At 41.3% G+C, this 27,937-nt stretch overlaps 2 protein-coding genes and 1 long non-coding RNA gene across 7 annotated transcripts in view; 2 read left to right on the top strand and 1 right to left on the bottom strand.

Moving 5' to 3' along the window:
* LOC103458261 (histone-lysine N-methyltransferase NSD2) overlaps positions 1–9,017 on the top strand; it is a 9,511-nt gene extending 494 nt beyond the window's left edge. Inside the window, exons 3-13 of the mRNA XM_017302641.1 lie at positions 269–469; positions 554–733; positions 1,557–1,713; positions 1,791–1,993; positions 2,562–2,665; positions 2,780–3,049; positions 4,046–4,162; positions 4,463–4,604; positions 4,692–4,798; positions 4,878–5,073; positions 6,169–9,017. Of these exons, the coding sequence (XP_017158130.1) occupies positions 269–469; positions 554–733; positions 1,557–1,713; positions 1,791–1,993; positions 2,562–2,665; positions 2,780–3,049; positions 4,046–4,162; positions 4,463–4,604; positions 4,692–4,798; positions 4,878–5,073; positions 6,169–6,470 (1,979 nt within the window). The 3' untranslated portion in view covers positions 6,471–9,017. The remainder of the gene's footprint in view (positions 1–268; positions 470–553; positions 734–1,556; positions 1,714–1,790; positions 1,994–2,561; positions 2,666–2,779; positions 3,050–4,045; positions 4,163–4,462; positions 4,605–4,691; positions 4,799–4,877; positions 5,074–6,168) is intronic.
* A 1,715-nt stretch (positions 9,018–10,732) lies between these two features.
* Positions 10,733–26,168, bottom strand: jade1 (jade family PHD finger 1). 5 transcript variants are annotated; one of them, XM_008398774.2, is made up of 12 exons: positions 26,011–26,168; positions 23,190–23,272; positions 22,341–22,478; positions 21,919–21,986; positions 18,968–19,125; positions 18,047–18,231; positions 16,534–16,745; positions 15,390–15,557; positions 15,159–15,275; positions 13,832–14,311; positions 12,207–12,324; positions 10,733–12,061 (listed from the first exon to the last, which is right to left on the bottom strand). In XM_008398774.2, exons 1-12 carry the CDS (start codon positions 26,160–26,162, stop codon positions 11,007–11,009), a joined length of 2,934 nt encoding a protein of 977 aa, XP_008396996.1. In that variant the 5' UTR covers positions 26,163–26,168; the 3' UTR covers positions 10,733–11,006. The 5 variants fall into 5 exon arrangements, with proteins under 5 accessions (XP_008396996.1, XP_008396997.1, XP_008396999.1 ...); XM_008398775.2 differs by lacking the exon at positions 26,011–26,168 and adding an exon at positions 24,188–24,318; XM_008398777.2 differs by lacking the exon at positions 26,011–26,168 and adding an exon at positions 23,725–23,802.
* Positions 23,519–27,918, top strand: LOC108165847 (uncharacterized). Its single transcript, XR_001776174.1, has 3 exons — positions 23,519–23,597; positions 26,112–26,229; positions 27,538–27,918. It is a non-coding gene; the product is annotated as an uncharacterized LOC108165847 (long non-coding RNA).
* Positions 27,919–27,937: the final 19 nt, after the last annotated feature.

Below are 27,937 nucleotides of genomic sequence, written 5' to 3'. Positions count from 1 at the left end.
TATAATTTTTATAACAATTGACATAGTTACTTGATTATACTATAAAATGGCCCTTTGTGTCTGGAAAAACTCATGGTACCGTCCGTTTAATTGTGAATAGAAAAGCAAAATAAATTATTGTTCCAAACTTTTTCCTTTATGTCCTTGAAAATGTGGTATAGTGGAATTTTGGCCTGGAATCTATAGGAGCCCAAATAGTTTGCTTGTTGCTGCGTCAACCGCAGTTCTCCCTCCTCGTAGCCACTCAGCCTGCCTCTCCCCTCCTCAGGACTCCACTCGTGTTTCATCTGTAAACRGTCTGAGGCCGAGGTGCGGCGCTGCCACGTCCCCCACTGCGGCAAGTTTTACCACGAGGGCTGCGTCCGCCTCAACCCGCTCACCGTGTTCGACAACAAAGGCTTCCGCTGCCCGCTCCACACCTGCCTCAGCTGCCACTACGGCTGCCGCACCAAGCAGAAGGCTACCAAAGGTCAGGCCGGTCGATTAGGTTGGTTTTCAGGTTTTCGGCGGCCGCTGGTCTAACCTGCGGCACGYGGCGCTCTGTGTGCTGCAGGACGGCTGATGCGCTGCCTGCGATGCCCCGTGGCGTACCACGTGGGCGACCTGTGCGTCGCCGCTGGGAGCGAGACGATCACAAACACGGCCATCATCTGCACCAACCACTTTAACGCCAAGAAGGGCTACAGCCACCACAGCCACGTCAACGTCAGCTGGTGCTTCGTCTGCTCCAAAGGTCAGCGAGGACGGCACAGAGAGGGTCTTTATCAGAGGGTTTTTATGAATTCCATTTTAATCATGTTTATTCCCACATAAAGTATGTAGCTGTGGTGGGAACAAATCAATAACCACAGAACGACTAGGAGATATGAATATTCACTTTTTTTTGTACCAGATGTGATTTCCGATTTTAATCTTTTTTTYCCCCTCACTTTCATTTCTGAAAAAGAAATTTCGATTTACAGAAAATATGTTTAAAAAGTCTTTTACTTCAATAATCCCTTCTGTGCCAGGCTGAGAATTTTTGTTTAATTCTGATAATATAGATATAATATTAGCACAGCATTGATGTGATTTTACCAGAAAAAAACTTCATAAAATTATGAGGAAAAAAGCTGTTTTTAATAAGAAAAAAGGTTGGATAGTTTTTCTAATAAGTTCTCATGAAATCTCCTAATATTACAACTTTATTCTTGTAATATTGTCATATTCTATCGTAGAATAGATTCTGTGAAACAAGATGGCGGCTCTCTGTGTGCTGACATCACTCTGAACTGTGGAAACASAAGGAGTGMATTGGGGGGGTCAGATTTTYCAAAATGATTTTGTGATTATTGTTCCTCTTCGTTTTTCTTGGAAAGTAAATTTCAGTCAGAAGACAAAATCTTCTAAAATCTATTGAAGTGTTTGTAACAGGATAACGTAAAAATGTAAGAGTATTTCTGATGTTTTAAAAGCACTACAATTTGGATTATTGTTTTGGTGAAGGCRTCATCTTTAAGGACTAGTCGGCTTGCTGAGTTTTCGTTCTGCTCTAACTGCGTCTTCGTGTCCGGCAGGAGGACAGCTGCTGTGCTGCGAGTCGTGCCCTGCAGCGTTCCACCCCGACTGCCTCAACATCGCCATGCCCGACGGGAGCTGGTTCTGCAACGACTGCCGAGCCGGCAAGAAACCAAAGTACAGAGACATCATATGGGTCAAGCTGGGGACGTACAGGTGGGAGGAACGGCTGAATGCTTCCTGCTCCGGTGTGAATGGCATAAAGTCGATAACTGCCCCTGATTCCTGTGTAGGTGGTGGCCAGCAGAGATCCACCACCCCAAAAACGTCCCCACAAACATCCAGCACCTCCGACACGAGATCGGAGAGTTTCCGGTCTTCTTCTTCGGCTCCAAGGATTACTTCTGGACTCACCAGGGCCGAGTGTTTCCCTACATGGAAGGAGACAGAGGCAGCAAGTACCAGAAGAACGGGATAGGCAAAGTCTTTAAGAACGGTAAAAACCTGCAGTTCAGTTGGTTTGTGATGTTTGTTTTTAGGGTTGTTTCCAATACGGATCTGAAGCTTAGTAGCAGCAGGTCTGATACAGGAAACAGCTGGATTGACTTAAATGATTCTCTTTTTTTAAACTGACATAAATGTACTGAATTACAATTATTTACTAACTGTACACAAGTACAGCTCAYTGAAATACACCGATGGCTTCACTAGCTTGGTCAAACATGCATAAATAAACTGAACCAACCTTTCAAATGGTTTAGAAAGAGCAATTAGGAATTCTAAAAATAAAGTGAAATAAATAATGAAGCAGGACGTTGCTCAAAGCACAAAGCATAGAATTGGACTGAATAGATCTGTCCTTTTGGATCAGGAACATTGTTACATAACCATGATTTAGAATTGCATCAATATTGTGTCAGATACAAATGATAATATCCATTTGGTGCATCTCTAGGATTTTTTYCCCCTTTAAATCTAAAAGGGAACCTTTTCTTCTACCGTGTTCCTAAAGACTCTGTAGACAAACTCAGAGTGAAGCTGAAGTGTTTGTGTTTGGTCTCCAGCTCTGTTGGAGGCCGAGGCTCGATTTAAGGAGATCAAGATAAAACGGGAAGCCAAGGAAGCTCAGGAAAACAGCCGGAAGCCGCCTCCATATAAATTCATCAAGGTGGGAACCGCTCCAGACCCCTCTGTGTTTCTGAGCTCCGTTCTCACTGCCCCCTCAGAGCGCGGCTGCATTGCTGCATTCGGTTTGGATGTCTTCATGCGTTTCTGCCTGCAGGTCAACAAACCTTTCGGCAAGGTCCAGGTCTACACCGCCGACATCTCTGAGATCCCCAAGTGCAACTGCAAGCCGGCCGACGAGCGCCCGTGCGGCTTCGAGTCGGAGTGCCTGAACCGCATGCTGCAGTATGAGTGTCACCCCCAGGTGTGTCCCAGCGGGGAGCGCTGCTGCAACCAGGACTTCACCAAGCGCCTTTACCCAGACACCAAGATCATCAAGACCCCAGGAAAGGGCTGGGGGCTGATCGCCCTGAGAGACATCAAGAAGGTGAGGAGATCATTCTGAGATCGTTCTGCCAGTACCTGAATGTGAAACTCATCTCATCCATCGTTCTTATCCACCTCTTTAAAAATCGTCTGACCGACCCGCCCACCCGGCAGTTAACAGTCGCTCCTCTGTTACCAACTTATCAGTCCCTTCAGGATGTTGCCATGTTTGTTGCTGTGGTCTAAAATTAAACATTTTTGCAGCATCTTTTTCAAACGGTAGCTAATTTTGTTTAAGCTGTAATAGAAATTGCTCCACATAACCTTCCCTTCCTGTGTCTTTTTCCTGTCTCCTTTTTCCTATCTAATCCCTCCTCACCTGCATCAATTCTCCTCTGCTTTTTTTGTTGGCCAAAAAAAAAAAAGTTACTGTTTAGCGTCACACATTCTTCATCTCGCAGGTTCCAGTTTTCAAGAGACATTGTGAAACAGAAAGTTCAAATCAATTCAAAAATACTTTATTGATCCTGAAAGGAAATTTCATGTTCCAACTCATTTTCAAATTCTTCAGTTATTGTAGATTGTGATGGTTGTTGGCAGGAAAGATTGTTTGTAGTGGTCTGTGTTACAGCGAATTTGAAGAAGCCTCTGACTGAAGATGCTCCATTTTCCCAAGAAAGTTTCAAACAAATGGTTCAAATCATGATTAAATTAAAAGGATACTAAAGGGATTGGTTAAAAAATTGAGCCTAGTTGCAGTGATTGGTCAGAAAAGAAGAAAATACAGGAAACGTTAAGGTGATTGGTCAAACTTACAGAAAAGTTGTGATGAATGGTGAAAATTGCAAGTTCAAGTGGATTATTTCATTTCAGGCAACAACAAAAAAAAATCTTTCAGCCAAGATCAGAGTCAGCAGGTTGTGGTTAAATGTGTCCAACATCTCTTTTTTTAGCTCGCTCTTTTAACTTTTTAATTTTGATTGCAATGAAACAAAAGAGAAAAAATAACCCACAATCTGGTTTCTTCAAAATAAAAGCGTCGATGTTTCCCCAACAGGGTGAGTTTGTGAACGAGTACATCGGGGAGCTGATCGATGAGGAGGAGTGCAGGGCCAGGATCAAGTACGCCCACGAAAACAACATCACCGACTTCTACATGCTCACCATCGACAAGGTGATTAGTGGGAACCGCCTGGTTCTGGTTCTGGTTCTGGAGGCTCGGTGAGCCCAGTCCAGACTCATCCTGCTCTGCAGTGAGGCAGGGCGCTGTTCCTACGCAGCAGCGCCTCCCTCTGCTGGGAGCTACAGAAACTGTATTGCATTGGGAGTGTTGCGTGGCAGACGACTGTAACATTACAGTAGTCGATACGACAAACTTAATGACTAAACCTGGTGGTTTGATCTGAGCTAATGAGAATAAGAGTGTAACTTGTGATTTTTTTAAACATTTTTTCCTCTCTGGGATTTTTTAAAGGACCGAATCATTGACGCAGGTCCAAAAGGAAACTACTCCCGCTTCATGAACCACAGCTGCCAGCCTAACTGTGAGACTCAGAAGTGGACGGTGAACGGAGACACCCGCGTTGGCCTGTTCGCAGTCTGCGACGTACCGGCAGGTCAGACGAGTTCACAGTAAATGCAGAATGTACCTGTTTGTTTTCCTGCTCCTCTCATTGCTTAGCCTGAACGTTTCCCCAACGCAGGAACAGAGCTAACCTTTAACTACAACCTGGACTGCCTCGGCAACGAGAAAACCATCTGCCGCTGCGGCGCTCCCAACTGCAGCGGCTTCCTCGGGGATCGGCCCAAGGTGAGCCTCGGTCTGCTGGGTGTAGAGGAAAGACTGTTCATGAGGTGAAACGGCCTCAATCCCTCTGTTTTCCCCCCAGAACTCAAACGGCCACACGGAGCCAAAGGGAAAGCGCTTTAAGAGGAAGTACAGGAGAAGGAAAAGCGAGGGAAAGAAGAAGTCTGAAGACGAGTGTTTTCGCTGTGGAGACGGAGGGCAGCTGGTGCTCTGCGACAAGAAGAACTGCACCAAAGCTTACCACCTGTCCTGCCTGAACCTCACCAAACGGCCATTTGGTGAGCAGAGCCCCCTCGGCGTCCCAGGATTACGGCTTCTGCTTTTAAAAAATGTAACCATGGTGAYGCAGACGTCGGTCAAAGAGCCATAAAGACGGAAAATAGTTGAAAACACAGACAGTTTTGCTTTTTTTTGGAGTGGGGGAAAAAGCATCTGCTGTAGAAAAGGACTGATCTGTGTAAAACAGGAACACAAAGATTTAATGTTCTGAGGTTTAGTGTCGGCTGATACAGAAACGTGTTGATTTGACTCAAAATATTTCTCTTAAACAGACATACATTTACTGAAATTCCAAATGTATTCGACAACCAGCAGAGTGCACTTGAATACAAGCTTCAGTAGTTTGGTGAAATATGTAAAAACAACTATCATTTGTTCAGTCAGGGCAGGTCGGAGTAAAACGGTCAATGGAAAATAAACATTTTATGCATGAGAGAAACTATGAACTATTAATCAAAAGATTAAAAACTAACAAAAAGAATGTCTTCCATTTTCATGGGGCAGTGGCTCAGTCTGTGGGTATTTTGGGAACATTACTGCCACCTAGTGGCATGTTTGCGGTGCTCAGTTGGTTCTAGTTGGACTGATTTAGTTTCAGTGTGTTCTCAAGTGTTTCAGTCAGAGAAACAAAAATCTGCTGAGAACAATCTGTTATTGTGAACTGAGTCTTTTTAAAGGTGCAGTATTGTGTAAAATGAACTTTCTTTCATCTTTCCATCATGTTACGATTTTATTCCCTCATGGAAAACAAACCTGGAGTGTTGCTTTAATTTTTTTCAGAACGAGCCGGAGTCTTTAAAGGGACAGAGGCCCAATTTCAAGGTGTTAAATTACAAAGTAACATTTTTTTAAGTTGTGTTTTGTAACAACTGAAGGTAACGTAGTTATTTGATTGCGCTATAAAATGGCAAAAACATAGTACTGTCCCTTTAAGGGATATCCGGTTCAGCTCTACTTTGTGTTGGTTTATTACATCAAATCCCCCTAAAATGCATGAAAGTTTTCATCTGTAACATGACAGAATATGAAGACGTTTATGACGTATGAATATGTGGAATATTGAGGCTCTGTCTTCTCTCCTGCGCCCCCTGCAGGCCGCTGGGACTGCCCCTGGCATCACTGTGACGTCTGTGGGAAAAACTCGGAGGCCTTCTGCCAGCTCTGCCCCAACTCCTTCTGCAGGGCCCACCAGGAGGGGGCGCTGCGCCCCGGGGCCGCGGCGGGAGAGCTCTGCTGCGGCGAGCACGACGACACGGAAGGAGGAGCCGGCCAGGCCCGGACCGCCGGCTCAGAGTCCAGCAGCGCCACCGCTGCTGCCCGCCCCAAAGGCTGCAGGAAGGCGGACGGAGAAGAGAGCAGAACCAAAGGCTCTAAGAGGAAAACACCGGAAGCCTGACCCGACCCGAAGAGGCGCCCTCCTCCACAGCAACAGTACGCCGCCACACAAACAGAGGCACCCTACGTATTCATCATCGGGGAGCGGTGCTGACCTCTCACACGCTCAGCATTGACCTTTAGCCTCGCCCTTTTTTTTTTTGTTTGTTTTTTTTTTTTTACTTTTGAACATTTTCAGGTTTTCTTGTACTGGTCTGCACTGAGGTGACCCTCTGTGGTAAAGCACAAAATCATCTCCGGAAACACCGCCGGACCTTCCACCAACCGAGCTGCAGCGTCATAATCACTCACTTCTGATTAGTGTGGCCACAACTAGAACCTCAGTCCATTCATGACCACCAACAGCAGAGCTCTATTCGTTATACATCTATGTTTGTTTATATGAGGAAAAATAAAAAAAACGAAACAAAACGCTGAATACTGTAATAGCCTAAGACGTCAGACAGGATGCAGGTGGATAGTCTTTTTTTTGTAGATCTACAAATGTGCCAGATGGAAGATGGAGCAGCAGGACACTATGGATGGACCTCCGGTCGTCTTCGTAGCCATAGATCATGTAACTGTAGACATGTTTTAATTTTACAACCTGTTGTTTTGTTTTAGCTCACTTATTTTATTTAGATTTTTGTTTTTAATAACGGCACTGGAAATGATAAAAAGAGAGAAAAAAAAAGCCGATCCTTTCCAGAATAGCAGGGATTACGGAGCAAAATAAAGAGAAGAAGAAGAAAAGCTGTTAAACTGGTGTGAGGGAAACACTACAGGGACTCAATGAAGGAACGAGAGCAGAACCAGAACCACAGCGTCACGGCGACGACCCACGGTGCTTTAACTCATCCTGCTTCAGGGTTTACAGTCGGGTACAGACGAGACTCCCTTTGATCATCATCATCATTATTTCACATCCTGAAACTGAGGGTGTTGCTGATTTCTGCTGATGTAAAGATTTTGGTCAGACCTCACTTTTTTATTTTAATCTTTATTCCTCAGGAGGTTTTTAAGTCTGACGTTCTCTCTGATTACTGTTAATACTAAAACACCGGCCCCTCAGGCTGATGTGGTTTAATAAAAAAAAAGGAAAAAGAAAGATTTCTCAATTTACTAATCAGAATTGTAAAAGCAAAGCTGTTAACTGTTCTGAGTTCCTGTGCGTCGTCCTTCAGCACGACTTTCTGCGTTTTTCACATTTTTCATCCGCATCCTGCAGATGTTTTTTTTTAAAGATTTTTCAAACCTAAAGATGAATTAAATTTAGAAGTTTCAACTCTTCAGGTTTGGACCATAAGATTAGATCTGCTGGGATTTTTTTCTGTATTAAATCGAACATATTTCCCGGTTTTGTGTGTTGGAAAGGTTCCGGTAACGGATTGAGTCCAGTATTCCTGGAATTCCTATCCAGCTGGTGCTCTGAGCCTTTCTGTCTTACGCCTTGTTACCTTCTGTCGCTCATCAGTCTGAACCTCTGGCGTATTGTAGATTGCCAGTATGTTTCTGCCAAAAAATAAAATACATTTTAATTTTAATCCCTTTTTTGGGAAAAAGAATTTGTGAGCTTGAAAAGTCAAATATTTACAGGGGGGAAAAAATCTCTAATGTTCAAATTTAGAAAAAACTTAAACATTTGAGTTTGAAAGTCAAATATTTTTATCTTTTGGAAACTTTCTGACTTTCTAAAGTTGAAAATCTTCAACATTTCTCCAAAAAAGTCAGATAACTTTGAAATCTTTTTTTGCGAATGTTTGATTTCAAATTCTAAAATTTACAAGTCTTTTTTTTTCCTCAAATTTTTGAGATTGATGTAGAATTTTTTTGTTTTTATTTGGCAAATTTTTGAAATTTCTAAGTTTTCTTGAAAATTTGAGTTTTGAACTTATGAACTTTATTTCTTCTTTCCCGTCTACAATGGCCTCAACACGCCATCGTAGGCCAGAGCGTCTGAAATTTTCCCTTCGTTTGTTTGAAAGGGAAGCAAATTGGAGAGGATTCTGATATTTTTTCCAGAGCTGGTTGGAGCCTTCAGACCAGTTTCAGATCATAAAGTTTATCATTATTTCATGTTGGTATCTCCAATACTTTCCAATCTTGCTGAGGTTTCTTTTTTTGTTTTTTTCTTTTTTTTTACACACAGTGCTTCAGATTTAAAAGGATGCCTTTTTGAATTAACTGCACCTATTTTGTCTTTAATTTATTTTTCACCCAATGAGGCGAACGGGGACTCATCCACTGGGGCAGCGCGTCTGTTTCTTCTCGGTTCCATGCATCCTAACCTTGTGTTGACTGAATGTAGTCCAGCCAGTTGTTCTTCTATTATTATTTTTGTAAGCACTGTAATTCCCTGTAGAGCTGAAGTGTCATGTGTGTAGACGTTTCATACTATAACTACTGTCATAGCAAACCAGAGACTAATATGTACATAATGTATAAGTGGTAATAGTGATTCATCTATTGTAAATATCATGCAATTTCTTGACCCTTTTTTTATGCAGTGCTGAAACACTTGTGCAGGATCTGTTAGTGAGTCATGCAATAAAGTGATGGAACCATTCAATCCTCTGCCTGGTTTATTTATATATGCAGGATTTGGTTATAACTCCACACTTTTGGTTTTAGTCAAACGGGTCAAATATTTAAATTAAGATGTAATTACATTGTATGTGCTTGAGAAGTTTGGGAAATTTTGAATAGTCGTGGCTTAAACACACCTTTCACTGTGAAAATCTTGGAGCTATACTATTTGACTAAAACATTTTCAAGCCCAACAATGTTAAATTATTCAATAGACATGAGCTCAACAACAAAGATATTGCTTTAAGACTGTTTGGGTTTTTGATACTGCTCCAACATGCTTAGCACTGAAATGCTGTTTTAGGCTTGAGTAGCTTTGGTGATGGGCTAACTGCTTTTAGCACAACTGGAATACAATCAGATCAGTTTTTAGAGCCAAAATGAACACTTAAAAATATTAATCTACATGAATATATTTACATATTTCAATTAACTTTATATTTGTGTATGTCCCAGGGGGGCCTCCTGAAGCGGCTTTATGGTCCATCGCTGCTGTTTGCAGATGTTGCTTGTGCATCAGATTTACTGGTGTACCAGAAACGCAATACAAAAGTTCCAGCTTGTGACTTTAACAACAAAAAACTATGTACTTATTTTATCTTAACGCACTTAAGTCCCAAGGGTGCACTGATTGCAGTTTTCTGGCCAATTGCACATCCTGATCTTCTAAAAAGCCTAACCAGCCGATTCCCATTTTGGCCAATACCTATTTTCTTTTTTTGGTAAGGTAAAGTAATTTTATTTATTTAGCACATTTTCAGCAACCAGGCATTTCAAAGGTCCTTACATTAATTAGAATAAAAGAAAAACAAAAGTACTCCACAATTATAAACTAATAGGATTTTCTCCAGATTTTAAGAGATATGTATTAAAATGAAATGACCTGGTGGCCGGTCTGTCAGTCAAACCTCTCACCAGGGAGCAAAAGAGGACAGTGGTTGATTTTTAGACCTTAGATAAGATCAGTGGATAATATCGGCTTCACATGAAAAAAAATCCACCGATCACTGATCTCCCAAAATGAAGGAAATATGCACCAARAGAAATCAGTGCATGAAGTCGTCTCAAAGTTCTGATTACCTTCTCAATCTTTAAACAGTCATCACACACATTTGTTTTTTAAGAGTATTTTTTTTTTTATTTCTCTTCAAAACAAGCCCCCTCACAAAAACTCCTTTTGCATAACAGTAGTACAGCAGCGGCCGAGGGTACAAAATGCTTCTGTCATTATTTTTCAGTGTAAAAATATCTCTTCTCGTGCCTCCCCCACCTGTGCCATCCTCTCGTAGTGCAAACGCTTCAAATAAAAGTTAGGCACATGATGGATACGATCGCAGTTCAATTACACTTAAGTGCTGATGACGTGTAAAACATCATTCTTTGATTTCCTCTGTAGGTTCCCAGTTCATACGGCGCGACGCCTGCAGCCTGGTGAGAGTAAATATTAAGAAAAGGGGCGGCTGGACTTCCTGGTTTTGGCTGTGAAGATTTGATGATTCCTGGTTAAAAGAAGAAAAAACAAAAGACCTACAGAGTTCTACTGGCTGACAGGATCAGGATTATATGTTGGAGCTGGACCGACTGAGTGCAAGAGACTCAGTCGGCTTTAATAATACTATGTTAAATACAAATGACATTGCGAGCTTATGGTCCCAAGCAACAATCACAACATCTTCCTAGTTGATGCTTTTGCTTGTATATATCTGAGCAAGCGATTTAAGTGGCAACTTGACAAGTTTCTACCTAAACAAAAAAAAAAAACAAACAAAGTAAAACTAACTAGCTCAAAATAAAGTCAAATATTTCCCAGTTTTACATTATGGTACAAATAAAAAATAAATATCAGTTCTGTTTATTTTTTTCTTTCTTTTTCTTCCTCCATTTAGCCATTTTATGATTTCTAGACAAAATAAAGGTACAAAGAGTGACTGTCAATCGTTTCTGATTAGCGCAGTGTAGCTTATGCGCTCCATCAGGATGCTAGCACGCCGCGGCGGATAATGTCAGAGCCGTAGCGACGCCCCAGCGACGAGTCGCCCCTCAGCTCGTGGGAGTGGCACCGCTTGAGGCAGGGCTCCAGCTCGCCATCGGCTGCCTTGGAGTCGGAGCTGTAGCCGTCGGCCTCCGGACCCGACCGGAGCCGTGTTCTGGGGTACGCCGACTCCGGCGCGTTGGTGAGCGGTCTGAGCAGCGGGTTGCTCGGCTCCAGCTCTGCCCGCTCCCTCAGCGTGGCGCTCGGAGGCTTGTCGGCCCGCTTCGGGATCCGGAACTTCCCCCAGCCTTTGAGGTGTCCGGACGCCGAGCCGTTAGGGGCGTGGGAGCTGCCGTTGGCGGGTTTTCTGAGCCAGCTGTTGGCTTTGGAGGCGTCTGAAACGGAGCTGGGTTTAAACTTAGTGTTGGGGGCCGCGTCCAGCGAAGCGCCGCTCCGTCTGGTCGTGGAGTCGTCAAATAAATACTCGTCAGAGTCAGAGTTTCTGATGTCGACCAGCCGGATTGAGACGGTTTTATCCAGATGTTTGGAGCCAAACTTGTTCTTCAGCTGGCAGGGGAAGCTCTCGGAAACGTCGCTCCTCCTCTTCCTCCCTCGTTCCTCCGGCTCTGGATCTTGCTTGTGGTTTCCCAGTACTTCACACTCTGGTGCAGGGGTTTCTCTTCTGGGGCCCTTCCTGCTCTCGAGCTTGTGCAACTTGACTGAGGCGTGTTCCTGAATTACTTTCTGGAGCTTTAGGAAAGGCTTCTCCTTGCTCACTTCAAGCTGGTGGACTTTGGCATCACCTTTGGACTCTGTGGCCGGAGCCTCTTGGATTTGGGAGCTTTTGCTATCTTTAATGTCCAGCAGGCTGCAGCACGGATTGTCCTTCCCGTGAACGCTTGGAGAGTCCGACAGGCTTTTCCTCCTTTCCTGCTTTAGTGAACTTCGCTTGCTCTTCAGACCAGAGTTACTCCAGGAGGAGCCGGACTGGCTGCTGTCAGAGGAGAAGGAACCCAGAGAGAAGAGCCTCTCCAGGTCCTTAGCAGAGGGGTCACCTGGAATACAGAACCATGCACAGCTTTTGTCAGTTCAATATTTAGTTTCAGCTCAGTGGGAAGCACACAAACGGAATTCCACACACGTCCAGCTGACCAGCAGTCCTCTGCTGAGACTCTTGTGGATGTGTTGGAGAGGACTCACCGTTGAGCAGCTCGTGGTCCAGCAGGCGGACCTGGTGCTGGAATATCTGCTCCTGGACTTTACACAGTGAGCGCTTCATCTTCTCCCTCCGGGTCACCATGTAGGTCAGGTTACGCACCTACAGGAGGAGCAGCGACAGTCAGCGTTTCCACAGCACACACTCCCTCTTCTGAACGGACAGTATGGTCAAGCTAACACACTGTTAAAGCTGCCGGACGTAGCTTTTATAAAAAATATGTTGGGGCTTTTTTTGTTTTGTTTTGTTTTGTTTTTACACATTAGTTTAAAAAAAAATAAGTCTAGTCCGTCCCAGTGCTACTATTGCCATCTGTAGAAATGAACGGCTCTCGATGAAAAAACCACCAATCAGAGCAAGGAGGAGGGTCTTGGCGCTGTCAATCAATCTCATGAACAAGCTTTTCACACAAAATTGCTAAGTTGAGTTAGCATGGCTACAGATGGTAGCAGAGCGGTTAGTTGTTTTTCTGACATCAGAACATTTAGCAAAGCGTACACAGGCATGATTGACAGCGTTAAGACCTGCCTTTAATCATCTTTTGAGATCCCCGACTCATTTCCCCTCAGAAATGATATTCTTGGTTGAATCAAAATAATGTTAAACCCAACATGAGCTTTAAGAGTTTATAGACCATGGTCCATGTGGACCACGATGGAGTGGCAATTTCCAAGTTAATAAAGATACTAATGCTAACCATACTGATATAAGATGTTAAGAGACTCCAACTCACACTGTGAAACGTCGCCCCTGATCCCACTGTAAATAACACTGGTCAACAGCCAAAAAGTCAGGGGCTTTTCAACTGTTTTAGGGTCATGTTGATGAGATGAATCCAAAAATCAAATCAAAAATTTGGTTTTGCTCAATCAGGTCAACTTTCTGAACTACGGAGCAACATGAGTATCAAAATCATGACTTGTTCTGACATCTGGATCCGTTTCCTGAGAATCTGATCAATGAGTGATGAGCAGGAGGAGAGATTTATTTATATGTATGTTTATATGTACTTAATCTTATTAGTGTTTATTATTTAATTTATAGAAATACAAGTTTGTAGATTTAATTAATACATTTAATTAATACCTTTAATTAATAATATTTTGGATGAGAAATATGAATGGAAATGAACTGATAATGTCACAAAAATGTAATTCAGTCAGGAGATCAGATTTCTCTAAATGCATTTAGAATAAAAACCTGACCTGACTGAGAAAAATGGATGTCATTTTTGGATCCTGTGGTGCAAAATAGTCCCAATTCAGTTGAAAAAACAGACAACTTCCTAAAATATTTGTTTGTATCCCAGTGTTATGAATGGCAGCTAACTGCAGGAAGGTTGGGCAGAAACATTGTGAATTCTGAAACCTGACTGCTTCCTGTCTGGTGTAAAATATTCTGTCACAAACAGAAAAGCAAAGCAGTTTTTTTTCTCTCTCTTCCTGCTCTGTCCCTCTTCAATCTAGTTTATAACTCACAAGGAACACGTTGTGCTGAAAAACTTGATTTATTTTCAGATGTTTCTGTGATACTTCCTCCTGTTTATAACCCCGCCTCTGCTGCCGCCAGCCGCCCTGTGAGTCTTCGTCAGGAGCAAGTGGAGACCTACCCTCTCCAGGTCCTGCCTGAGGTGTGTGAAGAGCTGCAGGCGCCGCAGCAGCACCTCCTGCTCCCGCCGGGCCAGGCTCTCCTCCTCGTCCTTCTTGGGGGTGAGCAGCTGCTGGTTGAAGTTGGCTTTGCGCTTCAGCTTCCAGTACTGGTAGACGAAGTCCACCACCTCCGGCGCCAGCTTCAGGCTCTTGGCCACCTCCTCCACGTCCACGAACTGGTAGAACTCCTCCTCCATCTCCTGCAGCTTCAGCTTGCGGAGGTTGACCCTCTTCTCCTGGTCGCTGTTCGCCCGGCCCTTGCGGTCCCGCGCGCCTTCCTTCCCATCGTCCTCCGCCGGGTCGCCCTGGAAACCGGAGTGTTTGGGGCAGTACGACTTGAACTTCACCTCGTCGTCCTCCGTGAGGATGGTGTTCATTTCCAGGTTGGCGTGGAGACCGCAGGTCACATGGAAGGCGGTCCTGCAGTTTTTTGCAGAGCACTGGACAGCAAATGGCAATGAAACGGATTCAGACGGACTGATGCCAGAAGCGACATTCATTAAAGACAGCATTCATTCTGCAGCAAAACCATTTGCTCACTATATAGATCGAATATTAAACAGATTCACAACAGTGAAATAATTCAAGCTAGGGCTGAAATGATTAATCGTTATTGAAATAATTGTCAACTAATTTAGGAATTGATAGTTAACTGGAATAGACTCAACAGAAAAGCTATTTGCTGAAAGAACAACACGCTCAGAGCTGTAACTGATCTAAAATTATACTATATACATATATATACACACATTTTGCACTGAAGATAAAATAAAAACATTTGTCTGCACATATGTTCTTCCCAGAACTCCTCTATGGCAGTTTTAGCTTCACATGGTTAAAATTCTGTAAAATACAGAATTTCCCACTGAGATTCTTTCACTACTCAGTTATTAATGGGTTAATCCAAAAAATAATAGACCAGCTCCACACTGTACTGATTTTATGCCAAGCAGAAAGGGCAGAGGTTTTCTTTTTTAGCTGCAGATGATCAAGAGATCATTTATTTTCTTGTTTAAAATTCAGATCTTTAATGCACTTCTAATATTGTATCACAAATTATACTTAATTGAAAAATCTACAGAACCCAGCAATGTTTTTATTTGATTAATCGTCAGAATAATTGACAAAACAATCGATTACTTAAATAATCGTCCCTAATTCAAGCCTTTTGTAATTTTTGGTGATTATGGTTCACAGTTAATGAATATGCAAAATTTAGTTTATGAGAAAATAAGAATATCACATAGTATGAATAAAAACAGCAGTCAGGCTGGTTTGGTCCGTTACCTGGATGCAGGCTCCGGTCTTCTCCTTACACAGGCAGCAGATCAGAGCCCATCTGTTGCTGGGAATGTGGGACACATTGGTGATCGGCTCCATCTTCTCTGGATTCCCAATGCTCACCTGGAACGCAGATACACACAGACACACGTGAGCACAAGTTTATATGAATAAAAAAAGAAATAATTGCAAAAAGACACCCCAGAAGATTAACAGTAGGATTGACGGAGCTTTCACCTCTGGGATCCACAGGGCACAGCTGACATGAACCCACTTGGTTCCGCTGCGGGTCGGCTTCATGGCTCCGCCCTTCTTAGGACACACCTGGCACTTTGGGAGGATGCCGAGCGCGCAGATCCGACACAGCCAGCTGCCTTTTGGGACTTTCTGGATGCCGTAGCATGCCTGGTCAGAAACACCGACCGGAAAACAGGAAGGAATTCAAAACACACACACACACACATGATTAAATCAAAATAAGAGACAGAAGACTTTACTTTATGATAATGTTCACCAAAACTGAAATAAAAGCTCCTCTGTGTGATAAAATAACTTCTCTAATGTTGCTAAAAATGTGAAGTTTTGACCATGAATAGCTTCAGTACTGAGGTCATGTTTCAGATTCTGCTTTCTTTACAAAACAAACCAAATATATCCAGATTTCTTGGAACCATAAAAGCTTGTTAACAACAAACAAATGTACCAAAATTGAAATGCATCTACCTGGATTTTTCAACAGAGTTCATCATTTCAAGGTGAAAAATGAGGAATGGCTTCTGTAAACATTTGACAACCAAATCTGAAAATCAAGGCCAGCTTTCAAAGAAATATGAGCTACACACCTCTTACATTTAACATTTTCATTTGTTAAAAAAAAAAAAGTAAGAAGTATATGAAGTGGGCCTGGACGATATGGCTCTAAAATCTATCATAAGTGTTTTGTATCAATCGATTTACATAATAATTGATTCGTTTTTTTGTTTTGTTTGTTTAAATAAGTGACATAAAGCCGAACTAGAGGTGTGACGCTTCCTGTTTCATCAACTGTGTTTTTTTTTTTTTTTTTTTTAAGCAGTTATGAGGACTGCTGACCTAGCTTACCTAGTTGCTAGGTAACCACAGAGTGAGGTAGCTGACCTTGCTTAGCTGGCCTAGAGATCGAGAGGCTAAAGCCTTTCCTCTGCCTACATCTCCCAGAATGCTGTGCAGTTCTGGATCAGAGTTCAGTGACTATTCTATATATTGATTATTCTATCAGATGTATTATCTATTGATAATGATCATGTCTATTACTATATATTATTAATAATTTATTGTCCAGCCCTAATATAAACCTTGAGGTTGGACTCTGCTTTCAGTGGTTCCGGTGTTGACCTCTGACCTGGTGAACGCAGATGTTACACTTGTCGCAGAACACCATCTCGTTGTTGTCCTCTCCGTCCGGCGACTGACAAACGTCACACACCACGTCCTCGTCGTACTCGATGCCCAGCCCCTCCTCCGTCTCCATGGCGTGGGTCATGTTTTCGTGGCAGCAGTGCTCAAACTCCTCCATGACTCTCTCCATGGTGTTCTCGTCCAGCGGTGGCACGGCTGCAAACAGCGCCACACGCTGGTGAGAATCAGCTTCTCCTTGTTAGGTTTTATTTGGATGTCATGAAAGAAACGGAAACCCATCTAACAGATGGTGAGTTTCCAGCTGAAGGACGGGAACAAGGTTCACCATCCATTACTGTAAAGTCTGGACTATAAACAAACCATTATCACCGGTTCTACGATAACCTCGGATATGGCTATCCATAAATAGCCATAAAAGTGCTGCATGTGCATACGTTCGTGTTTGTTTCTCGGTAATTTATCGACTTTACCAAAAATTAGAACCTGTAAATCTGAAGCCGAAGAAAACAATATTTATATTACAGCATATTTCATCCATCCAAATCCCAGCATAAAATGGATCCTGTGGAAACATTCAGATGTTCTCACAGAAGAAAAACAAAACGCAAATATATGAAGTTATTTTAGAATGCAAAAAATAAAAGTGAGCAGCTACAGAGCAAGATCGACACAATACTAAAATTTGCTACCAAGACTGAAACTAATAACACCTGATACCATTTTTAATGCGGTGGAAACATTTTTTGAAGGAACAGGGTTCTTTATATTACGAGCAGAAATATCATTAATTATGTAATGTGGCAACATTTTCAGTTGCTTATTTAGAGCAAAACCAACAAGTAGTGAACAAGTCGACCCTTGTTTGGAAAAATATGTTTTAAAGATATGTTTAAAAACAGTCAACAGGATAACACTTAATAGAAATATTAATATCATTTATGGAAGTGTGCATTTTTGATCCATGCCTGCAGTAATTTTATTACATTGTAACTACTGATCTCCAGCATGTGTTTCCATGAGTTAATTTACTATTTTTACTTGTAATTTTACTCATAAAGTACAAATAAAAACTCAGTGCAGACTAAAAGTGAATTGTTTTYAATCCAGCATAGAAGAGGTGCAGTGAAAACCAGGGTTATTTTTTAGCTGCATCAGCCTTCAGTATCTTTACAAATAGACGGAGGAGTAACAGAGGTTGATTTTTGACTGAGTCGTCGGCTGATTAACATATTCTTGTGATAATCGGTGCGGCAGGAGAACGGAGAGCTGCGAGGTTCAGGACTTCACCGAGGGGAAGCGCAACTCGACAGCGGAGCTCAGACCGTCTCTGAAGCTAATGATTGACTAGATAGCGTTAGCTGACGTCTTGTGGGAGGTTTGCTCTGTTGCAGATGCATCAGCTTTACTGTTTGCTCAAATGTGAATCAGTCAGTTTTTGTTTTTCATATTATTGATCATATAGATTTCTGGACTGTTCTGTGGAGTCCGCAGCTCACCCATCTGTGCAAACTCCTCGTTGATGATGTGCAGCCAGGCCACGTCTTCTTCGTTCAGGTCGTAGCGGCACATCCCCTCCGCCAGCGTCCGGATGTCCACGTAGCCCAGCGCCTCCGTGCCCGACGTTCGGATCAGCTTCTTAGGCCTGATGAACATCACCTCCTTCCCCTTCTCCGCCAGAACTCTGAGCAACAAACAACAAGTTATCTACCAACATGGAAAAGTGTGGAAAAACTATGTTCACCCATAATATAGTAAATGTTAGACAAAAATCCAGTTGAACTGGTTTTTTAATTCAAATATGCTGAAAACACCAGGAGATGAATGTAGAGAGAGCTTAAAAATAAAATTATTTTTTATGCCAACTGATGTTTTTTTTGTGCCTTCTTTCTTTTCTAAAAAAAAATAATAATAATAAATGACAGAAAATATGATCAAATAACTGCTTTCATCTCAGTTATCCCTTCAGTGAGTTGTACGGCGGAGTATTAGCACCAAGCTACRATACATTTTGCTCAATTTCAAGAATATAGTGTTAAAAAACAATTTTTTTTTTTTTCAAATTTCAAGAAAAAGTGATTTTAATGAGAAAAGTTTGGACAGTTATCAGGATCTGATGTGACCAACTCAGTTTGTGGTTCTTTGAAATAGATTCAGTTGTTTACAAAATGGTTTTAAAGTTCAATAATTTGATGCTGATGTGTTAAAACATGAAGTATTTCTATTGATTATTATCTGTAAAACTTATACAAAAGTAAAAGATGCTCAACATTCCTCATTTTAATTGTTACTTTTCTCGTAGTTCTCATAAAATTACTGCTCCGTTCTCCTACTTTGGTAAACTGCTAAAATCAATTGATCGCCCAGCCCTAGACGGAAGATGACAGATAAACAGAGACTCCCAGCAGCGGTTTGCCTACCTGGTCACAGGCTGGGGAATGGACTGGGGGCTCACGGGGACCTGGACACCCTTCTCCCACTCCTGCCTCCACGGATCAGCCAAGACATAGTAATCCTCTGGATTCAGCTGGTACGAGTCGTGTAATTTCATGGCTGTGATGAAGTCTGTCCTAAAAACCTGGCAGACAGAAGGAGAATTATTACCTTGCATTTCAGAAACAGCTTTACCCAGCCCTGCTTTCCTCCTATAGACACATTACAACATGACATCACGCCCCCCAGCTCCCTGCTGGAGGCCAAAAAGCTGATCGCCGTCAACGATCATCATTGGTTATGTTGTCAACATAACGCGGTGAATCTTAAATGCATGTGTGATAGATAAAGGAAAAATTTTGTCTGAGGGCATCACAGTTCATCAGTCAGGAAAAAGTTTTAATAAAATTAAAAGTAGCAAGGAAGAGGGAAGTAGGTCAGTTATGCTAGCTTGACTTTGACAATCTTAACATGAAGATGTGCTGCAGAATTCAGTGTGTTTTGGTAGTTAAAAAAGAAGGAAAGAAAAAAGGCGTACTTTCTGACAGACCATCAGTAGAGAAATGTTTAAAYTAGCTAATTAACCACCACTGTATTCAGACAATTACTTACTAATAATCGCAAAGYAAACATTGAGCCTGAAAACATGAAACTGAAACAGACTGAGTGTTATTTGTGTGGTAAATGTTTGCATGATTTTTTTCATGTTGAATCCTGATAGAACTTAATCTCTATCTGATAGATCAGAGAACGTAATCTCTGATCCATCAGCCAACWGAGCTGTTGACACTCAGTTCCTATGGAAACGCATCTGTGTGTAGAATAAGAGTGGTTTTCAGTTGTTGTCCTCTGGTTTTTCTGTGTTATTTTCAATTTGTGGTGATGTACTGCGCTAAATTAATAACACCTAAATGTCCAGKTTTCATTTTGTTAATTGTTCTACCACAGCTGTACACGGAAAATAAATGAATAGTCTTTTTGCCCTCCAGCATTGTGCGCATGCATGAAATTTCCAGAAGTAAACAATAACATGCAACGTGTCTATAGTCCTCTGARGTGTGACTATGTGAGCTGATTATAGTATTTAAAACGTGTTTATGTCTGCCTGTACCACTCTGAGCAAACCTAAAAGCTCAAAACGGTTAAAAACTAAAGCCAAAGTGTTTGAATCCTGCGCTGTGTGGATTAACCAACCAGAACGCTGCAACGGGAGGAGCTATTGCTGTGCTTTAATTTAATTGGCTGTGGCTTGCAGGGAACTAACACTACAGACTGTAGAGCAGATAACAGGAGAAATGTTTCCATTAATGGGACCCTTCATCTACTGTGGGCCTTAGATAGTGAGTTCTGGTATATGGCCAGTAAAACCAGTGGAACAAAACAGAGTCTCATTTTACTGATGTTTCAATAAAGGGCATTAACAAACTCTCCCATTTTGTCGAGTAACAACCACATATCTGTGGATTATTTTGGACTTTATGGTAGAATTAGAGTAATAAGTTATTCAAGTTTGTTACTAGTATAGGTCASCAGATCAGCCAGGTTATAAAATGTAAAGGGGTGCCTTTCACTGCACTGTGCCTGTCTACAGCAGCTCTGTCTGTCTGGTAGCTCAACAGTTCATTCTGTTTGCTAAATACTTTGAAGTTCAGCYGCATTGGCTTTAGAGAATCCAGAGTGAATTTTTTTAAAGCGTTAATAATGACTCAATAGGCTTTAAGTCACATGACTATGCGTCATTCTAACACAGTGTATTGCAGGGGTTCCCAAACTTTTCCATGCTATCCATGYCAACAGCATTAGCTTTTGGGAGGAGCATTTGTTGTATTGTTTATCAATTATTGTGATCAATTTCTCGTGTTAAGAATTTTCATTTATTGTTGTGTTGACAAATTCCAATTAATGATAAAAAAGAGTATAAGAATATATCTCTGTTCTATGAAAGCTTTAAAAATATATATTATTCAATGTAATACTATGATTTTAAAAAGTTTACTGTGAAACAAATGACACTTTTTTGAAGTAACAGGCCTGATTTAAATGGAAATGTTTTCCCAAAAGCAGTATTTGTGTTTGTAACACTATGCAGTCACAGACATACGGTTACCTAAAAAAAGTAGTAAGAAATAGTTTACCATCAATTTTATTGTTATCACGATAGCACAAAAAGGCACTGTGATAAAATCCTAAGTCCATATCGCCCACCTCCAGTGGGGAACCTCTTTGAAAACAGACAATGCTAGAAAGTATGTRACTTTTTAGAATGTTTTTTCTCCCTTTTATTCACCATTCAATAATTATTAGTGAATAGTAAATATGTTCTGACTTTAGCTGGCTGTGAGTTTGTAGGTATTTTTGCAGCAGAGTCCTCCACAGCAGGCTGACAGAAACTTGTTCATTTTGCGGTTGAAAAGCGAAGCAGCTTGATGAATTTGAAAGATGAGCATGGCAAATAACATCTATAATCAGGATTTAAAACAGATTATATTTTATCATAACAAATTGTGATATATATATAGAATTTTTATTTCTGACATTTCTTTCTCATCTTTCCTCCAGCTTTCTGAATCCTCCCTGCTGGAACTTTGAAAAACCCTGCTCTATTCTAAACCATGCTCCATCTTYTCATTGACTCCTACCAGCTTCCTGTGCAGCATCATGCTGTCACTGTGTGGACGGTGTGCTCATGGAGGATAAGCAGTCCAAGTGTTTGTGCATTTAATTTCTATTTTGCTTTCGTCTGAGCAAAACAACTTCTTCTACGTTCGTTGTGTAAACACGACTTCAACAATGGTTTCTTTGGAAAGATTTTTCCACTCTATCTGCAGATTTCAAGSAGTTATTCATTACTTTTGTTGGTTATTCCATAAAATACAATGAAATGTATGCATGTGAAAAGGCCCTATTGGTTTGCTGTAACATGACCGAGCCATCTTACCTCTGAGGGTTTCTGYCCGGTTCCCCTCCGGTGCTGTGATGAGTGCTGAGACCAGCAGGTAGAATTACCTGAAACATAACAAGGGTTTATTGGGTTGGAGGTTTTTCTGTTTGGAAAGCGTCAGGATTTCCTCCAGGATGGATCGAAAATGAGCCTCAGCGTCTGTTTGAGCAGCTAAAACACTTCAACTGATATCGCTGTCCTCARTTTGATCTTAACAACACTGGTCTCTACATTTAAACTTAAAAGACATGAGAGCGAGGAAAGCACTGTGATCGGTTGCAAACTGTTTCAAATTATTCTGTATTCTCTGATAACAGAGGCAAATTGGATTCCCTAACACAGCAAACAATAGAATAATAATAGAAAAGAAAATCACAAGGTGTTCAACTGATTCACTGGAGCCTGCCTGCCTGCCTGACCTGCCAGGATGTCTTTAAAGGTCCAAACACGTGTCCTGTTCCTAGTCTGTCTCYTGCGTCTCACACGGACGTTGTCCCTTCGCTTTGTTTTTACCCGTGTCCATTTCTTGTCCCTCTTTCTCTTTCCTTTCTTAYATCCTGAATACGGAGTACAGACTTACTCTGACATAAACATTCAAACCTGTAAAGTGGGTCCAAGATCAACAATGTAAAGGATACTTACGCCATTTCTGAAAGCTTAAGCCGAGGAAAACATGCACCAGCTGACAGATTCAGAATTACTGCAGCTCTTATGTGACTGTGGGTTCAGTAGAAATGTGTGTGTTCATGTGATGAGGCATGAGAAAGTTATGGCATAATGGATGTTTTTTGTGTGTGTATAAATACCAGTTTCACATTGTTTACACAGAACACACCCAGGTGCTAAAAGTATATAATCTATTCTTTTATGGTTGTAACATTACGTAGAAACGCATATGGAAGATGAGAGAACATGCGTGAATGCATTAATCAATTAATCGCATGATGAATTAAAATGAGCTACATCATTTCCATTCYGATAATGAATATTATAAAGTAACGCCTGGTAGTCTATGCCTTAAACCGAGATTGATAAGAGGTAAAGTTTTAAGGATTTTTAAGACTCCAATCCTTGCTATGSAAGTTGCTTTACTATTGTAAACATGCTATCTTCMCTTACAGAAGAGGGAATAACTGCAAAGTACTAAATAATAATAAAAAAAATTTGCACAAATGTACTTTTGAGTGAACAGCTGACACTGAGGTGCAAAAGACAGCAGAACTGTAGCAGCTCTGTTCAGGTGATTCAGAGGAGGCAGGTTTGCTTACTTCCATTATCAGAGTCATCGCTGCTGCTGGGGTGTCTGCTTCTCTTCATGGTCTTCTGTCTGTGGAGCTCCGGCATCAGGACTCTGCACACAAAACCCACCATGTTAAGCTACAACAACGACACAGAGGACACTAAATAACACTTTCAAAATCTGAACAGACAAAAACCTGAAAAATTTAATATCTGTAAAAGCAACAAATATTTCAATTAAACATTTAGGGAACAAATATTAACAACGCAAAAAGGGCCCTGCATACTGTTAGTACTCAACTAGGCTCCACGTCTGCGTTAGTTTTCAATGGATAGTAAGTGAGATTACGCAACATTGCAAGGCATCAAAATGTCAACAACAGGATGCTTCCAGAAGCCTCGCAGAGGAGTTCCAGCAGCGCTAACGCCACCCCTCGGTATATAATCACACTTCTACTGACTGAAGGTAGACATTTTAACATAGGAACGTAAAATGGGGCGACACTAAAAACAAGCATCACATGTTTCCTTGGAGATTATACGGCGTCACGAATGTTTACACACCAAGGTAACTTTCCACACGTTTCCCCGCGCGACATAAACAGCGCAGCGCCGCACCGCACTGGCTTATGAACCCAACGTAGCGTCACGTTGTCGGTAAAAAAAAAAAAAAAATCACCATTGACTCATATGGCCCGAAAGGTGGAAAAATACCAGGGGGKTTGCCCAGCGAGGAAAGGTGCTAACCCTAAATTAGCATGCTAGGCTAGGACACCGAAGCTAGCTCCGGTTTGTGTGACGCCCCTTCGTCCWGCACGCACGCAGCACAACCAATGCTGAAGTTCGCCTCCGATTCGGAGACTCTGGTCTYGACTGGCGGGTCTAAACAGCTTCATTTAAAACCTATTTATGAAAATCTGATTCGATACAGTTCAGAATCTAGGATGATCAAACGTGAACTATCATTACATGATAAAAATTGTAAATATACAATTTGTGAAATCTGAAATCTATCTCAGATACAAACCGCCTTAGGAGATTCTCCCTGCCCACAGCCATCACCATCTGTATCTCTGAAGAATCTTGAATTAATTTGAGTTACAACAACAATTAGTTTCCCTTTGGGATCAATGAAATATTTTTGAATTTTGCATTGAAAAACTACACTACTTACAAACACCWRACAGGAGCAGAATTATTCTAAATTCTGCAGCTCCATAAAATGTAGCTTGTGATCTTTCAAACCTTCACTTAATGTGCAAAATTTAAAAAAGGCTCTTGTTGTTTGCTTTAGAACACATCGGAATGGTTTCATCTSAACTACACTATAAACATTTAACCAGGACAGAGAAATAATCCACGCAATTTATAGATTCAATAAAATATTTTGGGGAATTTATGAAGTCACATTTTAATTTGTCAAAATTTAAAAAAAAATAATAGGTGTTTTTCTGTGGCTTCACAGGCTCATCAGTAACACTAGCTATTAATTACTCTATAAAAATTAAGGAAAAAGATAAAATACAATTTTTGAGGAACCTTAATTTTAAAAAATGGAACCCTAACAAAAGTTTTTCAATATTTTAACCACCTTAAATTGGGTCCTGCCTAAAATTAAATTAATGGYAAGTAATTTAGTTAGTTCTGTAAAGTAGTGGCTGTGATTTGTGCTTTTATTATTCAATTTGGGTAAACGGAAAACAGAAAATGGCTGAGCTGACRTCTCAGCTCAGCCATTAACCAACACTGAAACCAATAATATTTTATAGCATCTTCATTACCAACATTGGGATATAATAACTATCCAGAAGGTCTAAGAGAAAATAGAAACAAAAATGACTAATTCCCTGTTTTCACAAATTGAATAAAGGTTATACGAGTTTGAACATTAACTATTCTGAGTATTTCAGGACTCGTGTGTCCTGAGATGATAAACCCATCAGAATAATCCTTTAGTAAAGTGCAGAATAAGAAGATTCGAATCGGATGCTAGCTTCAGCACTGTGATGGTGCCAATGTAACTGGCAGCTACATATAGTAAACATCTGCGTWCTACTTGGTATAACTTTATCTGGCATGCGAAGAGAACATTTGTGGACATTAATACTATTATGGGGGTTACTTTTAAGCCATCCAAATGTGTTATTTTTAAGCGGAAAATAAATACTGTCGAATACCAGCTTGGTTGCTTTTTCCCCATACCGTTATGCAACCTCRGGGCCCACCCACACCCGGTGCATCAAGTGGAAATATCTTTAGCCTTACTATGTTTTTCTAATAAAATGCATACACAGCGAGTTAAACTATATCATAATCTACATATGACATACAACAAACCGCTTCTAATTACGAACGTTTTCAAGAGTGAAAACAAAATTCAGCTGGTGCTGCGTGTTAGCAACCGAAGCTAGCTCGTTAGCTGGAGGCTAACAAACGTCAGTTCCAASGCTGTTAGCAGCCAGCCACTGCCACTAGCATAGCTTCCACGGTGCCCCTCATTAAAAAACAGAAACAGCCTCCTATCCGTCAAAGGTTAGGGGTCAAACTTGCACTCAAACATGTTTYTCTATAGTTAAAATGTGCATATGAATTATGGTTATTCGTTAAAGTAAAGCCAGAGTTTCGTTATTTGTGTGGTTATAAAAGCGGGTTACAGTAAGGTGTGTTTATCGAAAATGAACTGGCTGAGGTTAATCTTTGGCGCCATTTTAAATGACGACGTCGCGTTTTCCTAGCGGACTGCTCATGCGACCATAACAGAAATATAAACTCAGCTAAATGCCCCGATATAAACATGTTTAACAAATGCACGCAGGTTGATATAGTTTACAAAAATAGCACGGTACATACAGAACACGTCCGAGGGATGCAAGCCGGTGTTTGAGTTTGATGTGAAGCGCAGTTTTTGCCTTGAGTTCCGCTTGACCCGCATTCCACATACACAAACACAGAGCAGCGGCGCCCGGGGAGGAGGTTACCCAGCACGGGCTGCAGGAGCGCATGTTCACCGCAGGATGGCAGCAGAATCCCTTGAACCACTCAAACCATCAGATTTGAGGATTAACTCAGGTAATCAACCCCTTCAATTTTAACCCCCGATTTACTAGGTGCAACAATTAAGTGTGGATACATTTAATTTGAGCATTATTCTTTCATATGTGTGTATGACACTTATTTTTTGYGTAATGCAGATCAATCCTTATATGGCAAGCATCTCAATTAAAGGGAGAGACCACAAATCAAAAACACAAAAACCTCTCACACCGTCATATKTWTAGCCAGAAAAACAGAACAGTTCACATGATTTARTTCACTTGATTGAAGATTTTCAGCTCWTTTCCAGAACTAGAAGTAATTCATGTTAACTCTAAATGTTTTCATGCTGAACTATGAACATGAACTGGTTTATTTCAAGCTGGCTGAACTGAATACATTATTGTTAAAGATGAACTGGCAAAACGGAATAATTTACTAATTTACTACACAAACTTCATATGTCAGCTATAAGCTGTGAAATGAGATCCATTGCCGATTAAAATAATTAGACAAAATTATAAGCATATGAATTACTAAACTAAGAAATAGTAAAAATAAAACAATGTTTTTGAGTACCATAATATAGAAAACTAAGACAGGACAGAATACATATAGTCAGTCACCACAGGATTGCTAACACTTTTTTTTTAATTAAACCAAAATTATAAAGGGAAATTTACAATGTATATCACAGTTTTCTTTCATTTCTAGAGGAGCATCTGGAGGACACAGAAACAGTCTTGGAGTAAAATATGCTGATGTAGAAAGGATGATATTTGTGACCCATCTGTTGATTTTTCTAATACAGACTCGAACCAYTRATACTCAAACAGAATTCATCTCCACTCCTGAAATGTTTTATAACCTTCTATTCAACATGAACACCCATCTGCAGCTATTTTGAAGCCGAGCCACTGTAGACAGTCTTTAAACGTAGGTAAGTTTGTTCAGTTATATAAGGATTTGCACCACGTTTTACAAAGCAGCACCAGGATAAAGGGACCAAACAGCTGAGTAGAACCAGAAATGCACCACCAAGAGGCTGGTAAACAGTGTCACAGTGATGAATAATTGGAAATAATTTTCTGAACAAACAATCGTCTATATGAGGAACTTGATCAATGTGCAGATTAAGAAGGAGCCAGGCAGCATCACAGTGAACAGGAAGTGGATCACAGAATGTGAGAAGGTTGAACTATGACCCAAATCCAAGAGCTGAGTGAACAAGATTTCTTTTGACAAAGGTTCAAGTTTTACGTTTGCGTCTCCTAACTCCCAACAAAACATCTCATTATTTTAAATCAAGATTTTAAATCAGTGCTCTCATCATTTCCCTGTCAGGACACGCGGAATGCTTCCGTGCTCATCTGACGGCCAAGATGGCATCATAGGACTTCCCGGTCCGGCAGACCTGGACGTTGCGGAAGCCCGACTTGTTGAGCATGTGAGTGTATTCGGATGGGGTGCGYTCCCTGCCCTGCGTCTGCACCAGCATGTTGAGGGAGAAGATCTGCGCCATGATGGRCCCTCGTCTGTTTTCAAACAGCAGCGCCTCCACCAGCAGGACGCCCCCACCTGGCGGGAAGACGACAAAACACACTRAGCTGACCACAACTGTTCCGTTTAAATGACACCAGACTTCTGTAACTCGTGTTACTGGTATGGTGAACCGATTGTAGTTTTCTGGCCGATCATCGATCTTTTAAAGCCCTCATCTGCTGACTCCGATTCAAGCAGATAT

Source organism: Poecilia reticulata, linkage group LG22, assembly GCF_000633615.1.
Source record: "Poecilia reticulata strain Guanapo linkage group LG22, Guppy_female_1.0+MT, whole genome shotgun sequence".
Taxonomy (NCBI): domain Eukaryota; kingdom Metazoa; phylum Chordata; class Actinopteri; order Cyprinodontiformes; family Poeciliidae; genus Poecilia; species Poecilia reticulata.
The sequence above is the reverse complement of the archived record's forward strand: the minus strand, read 5'-3'. Positions and strand labels throughout refer to the sequence as shown.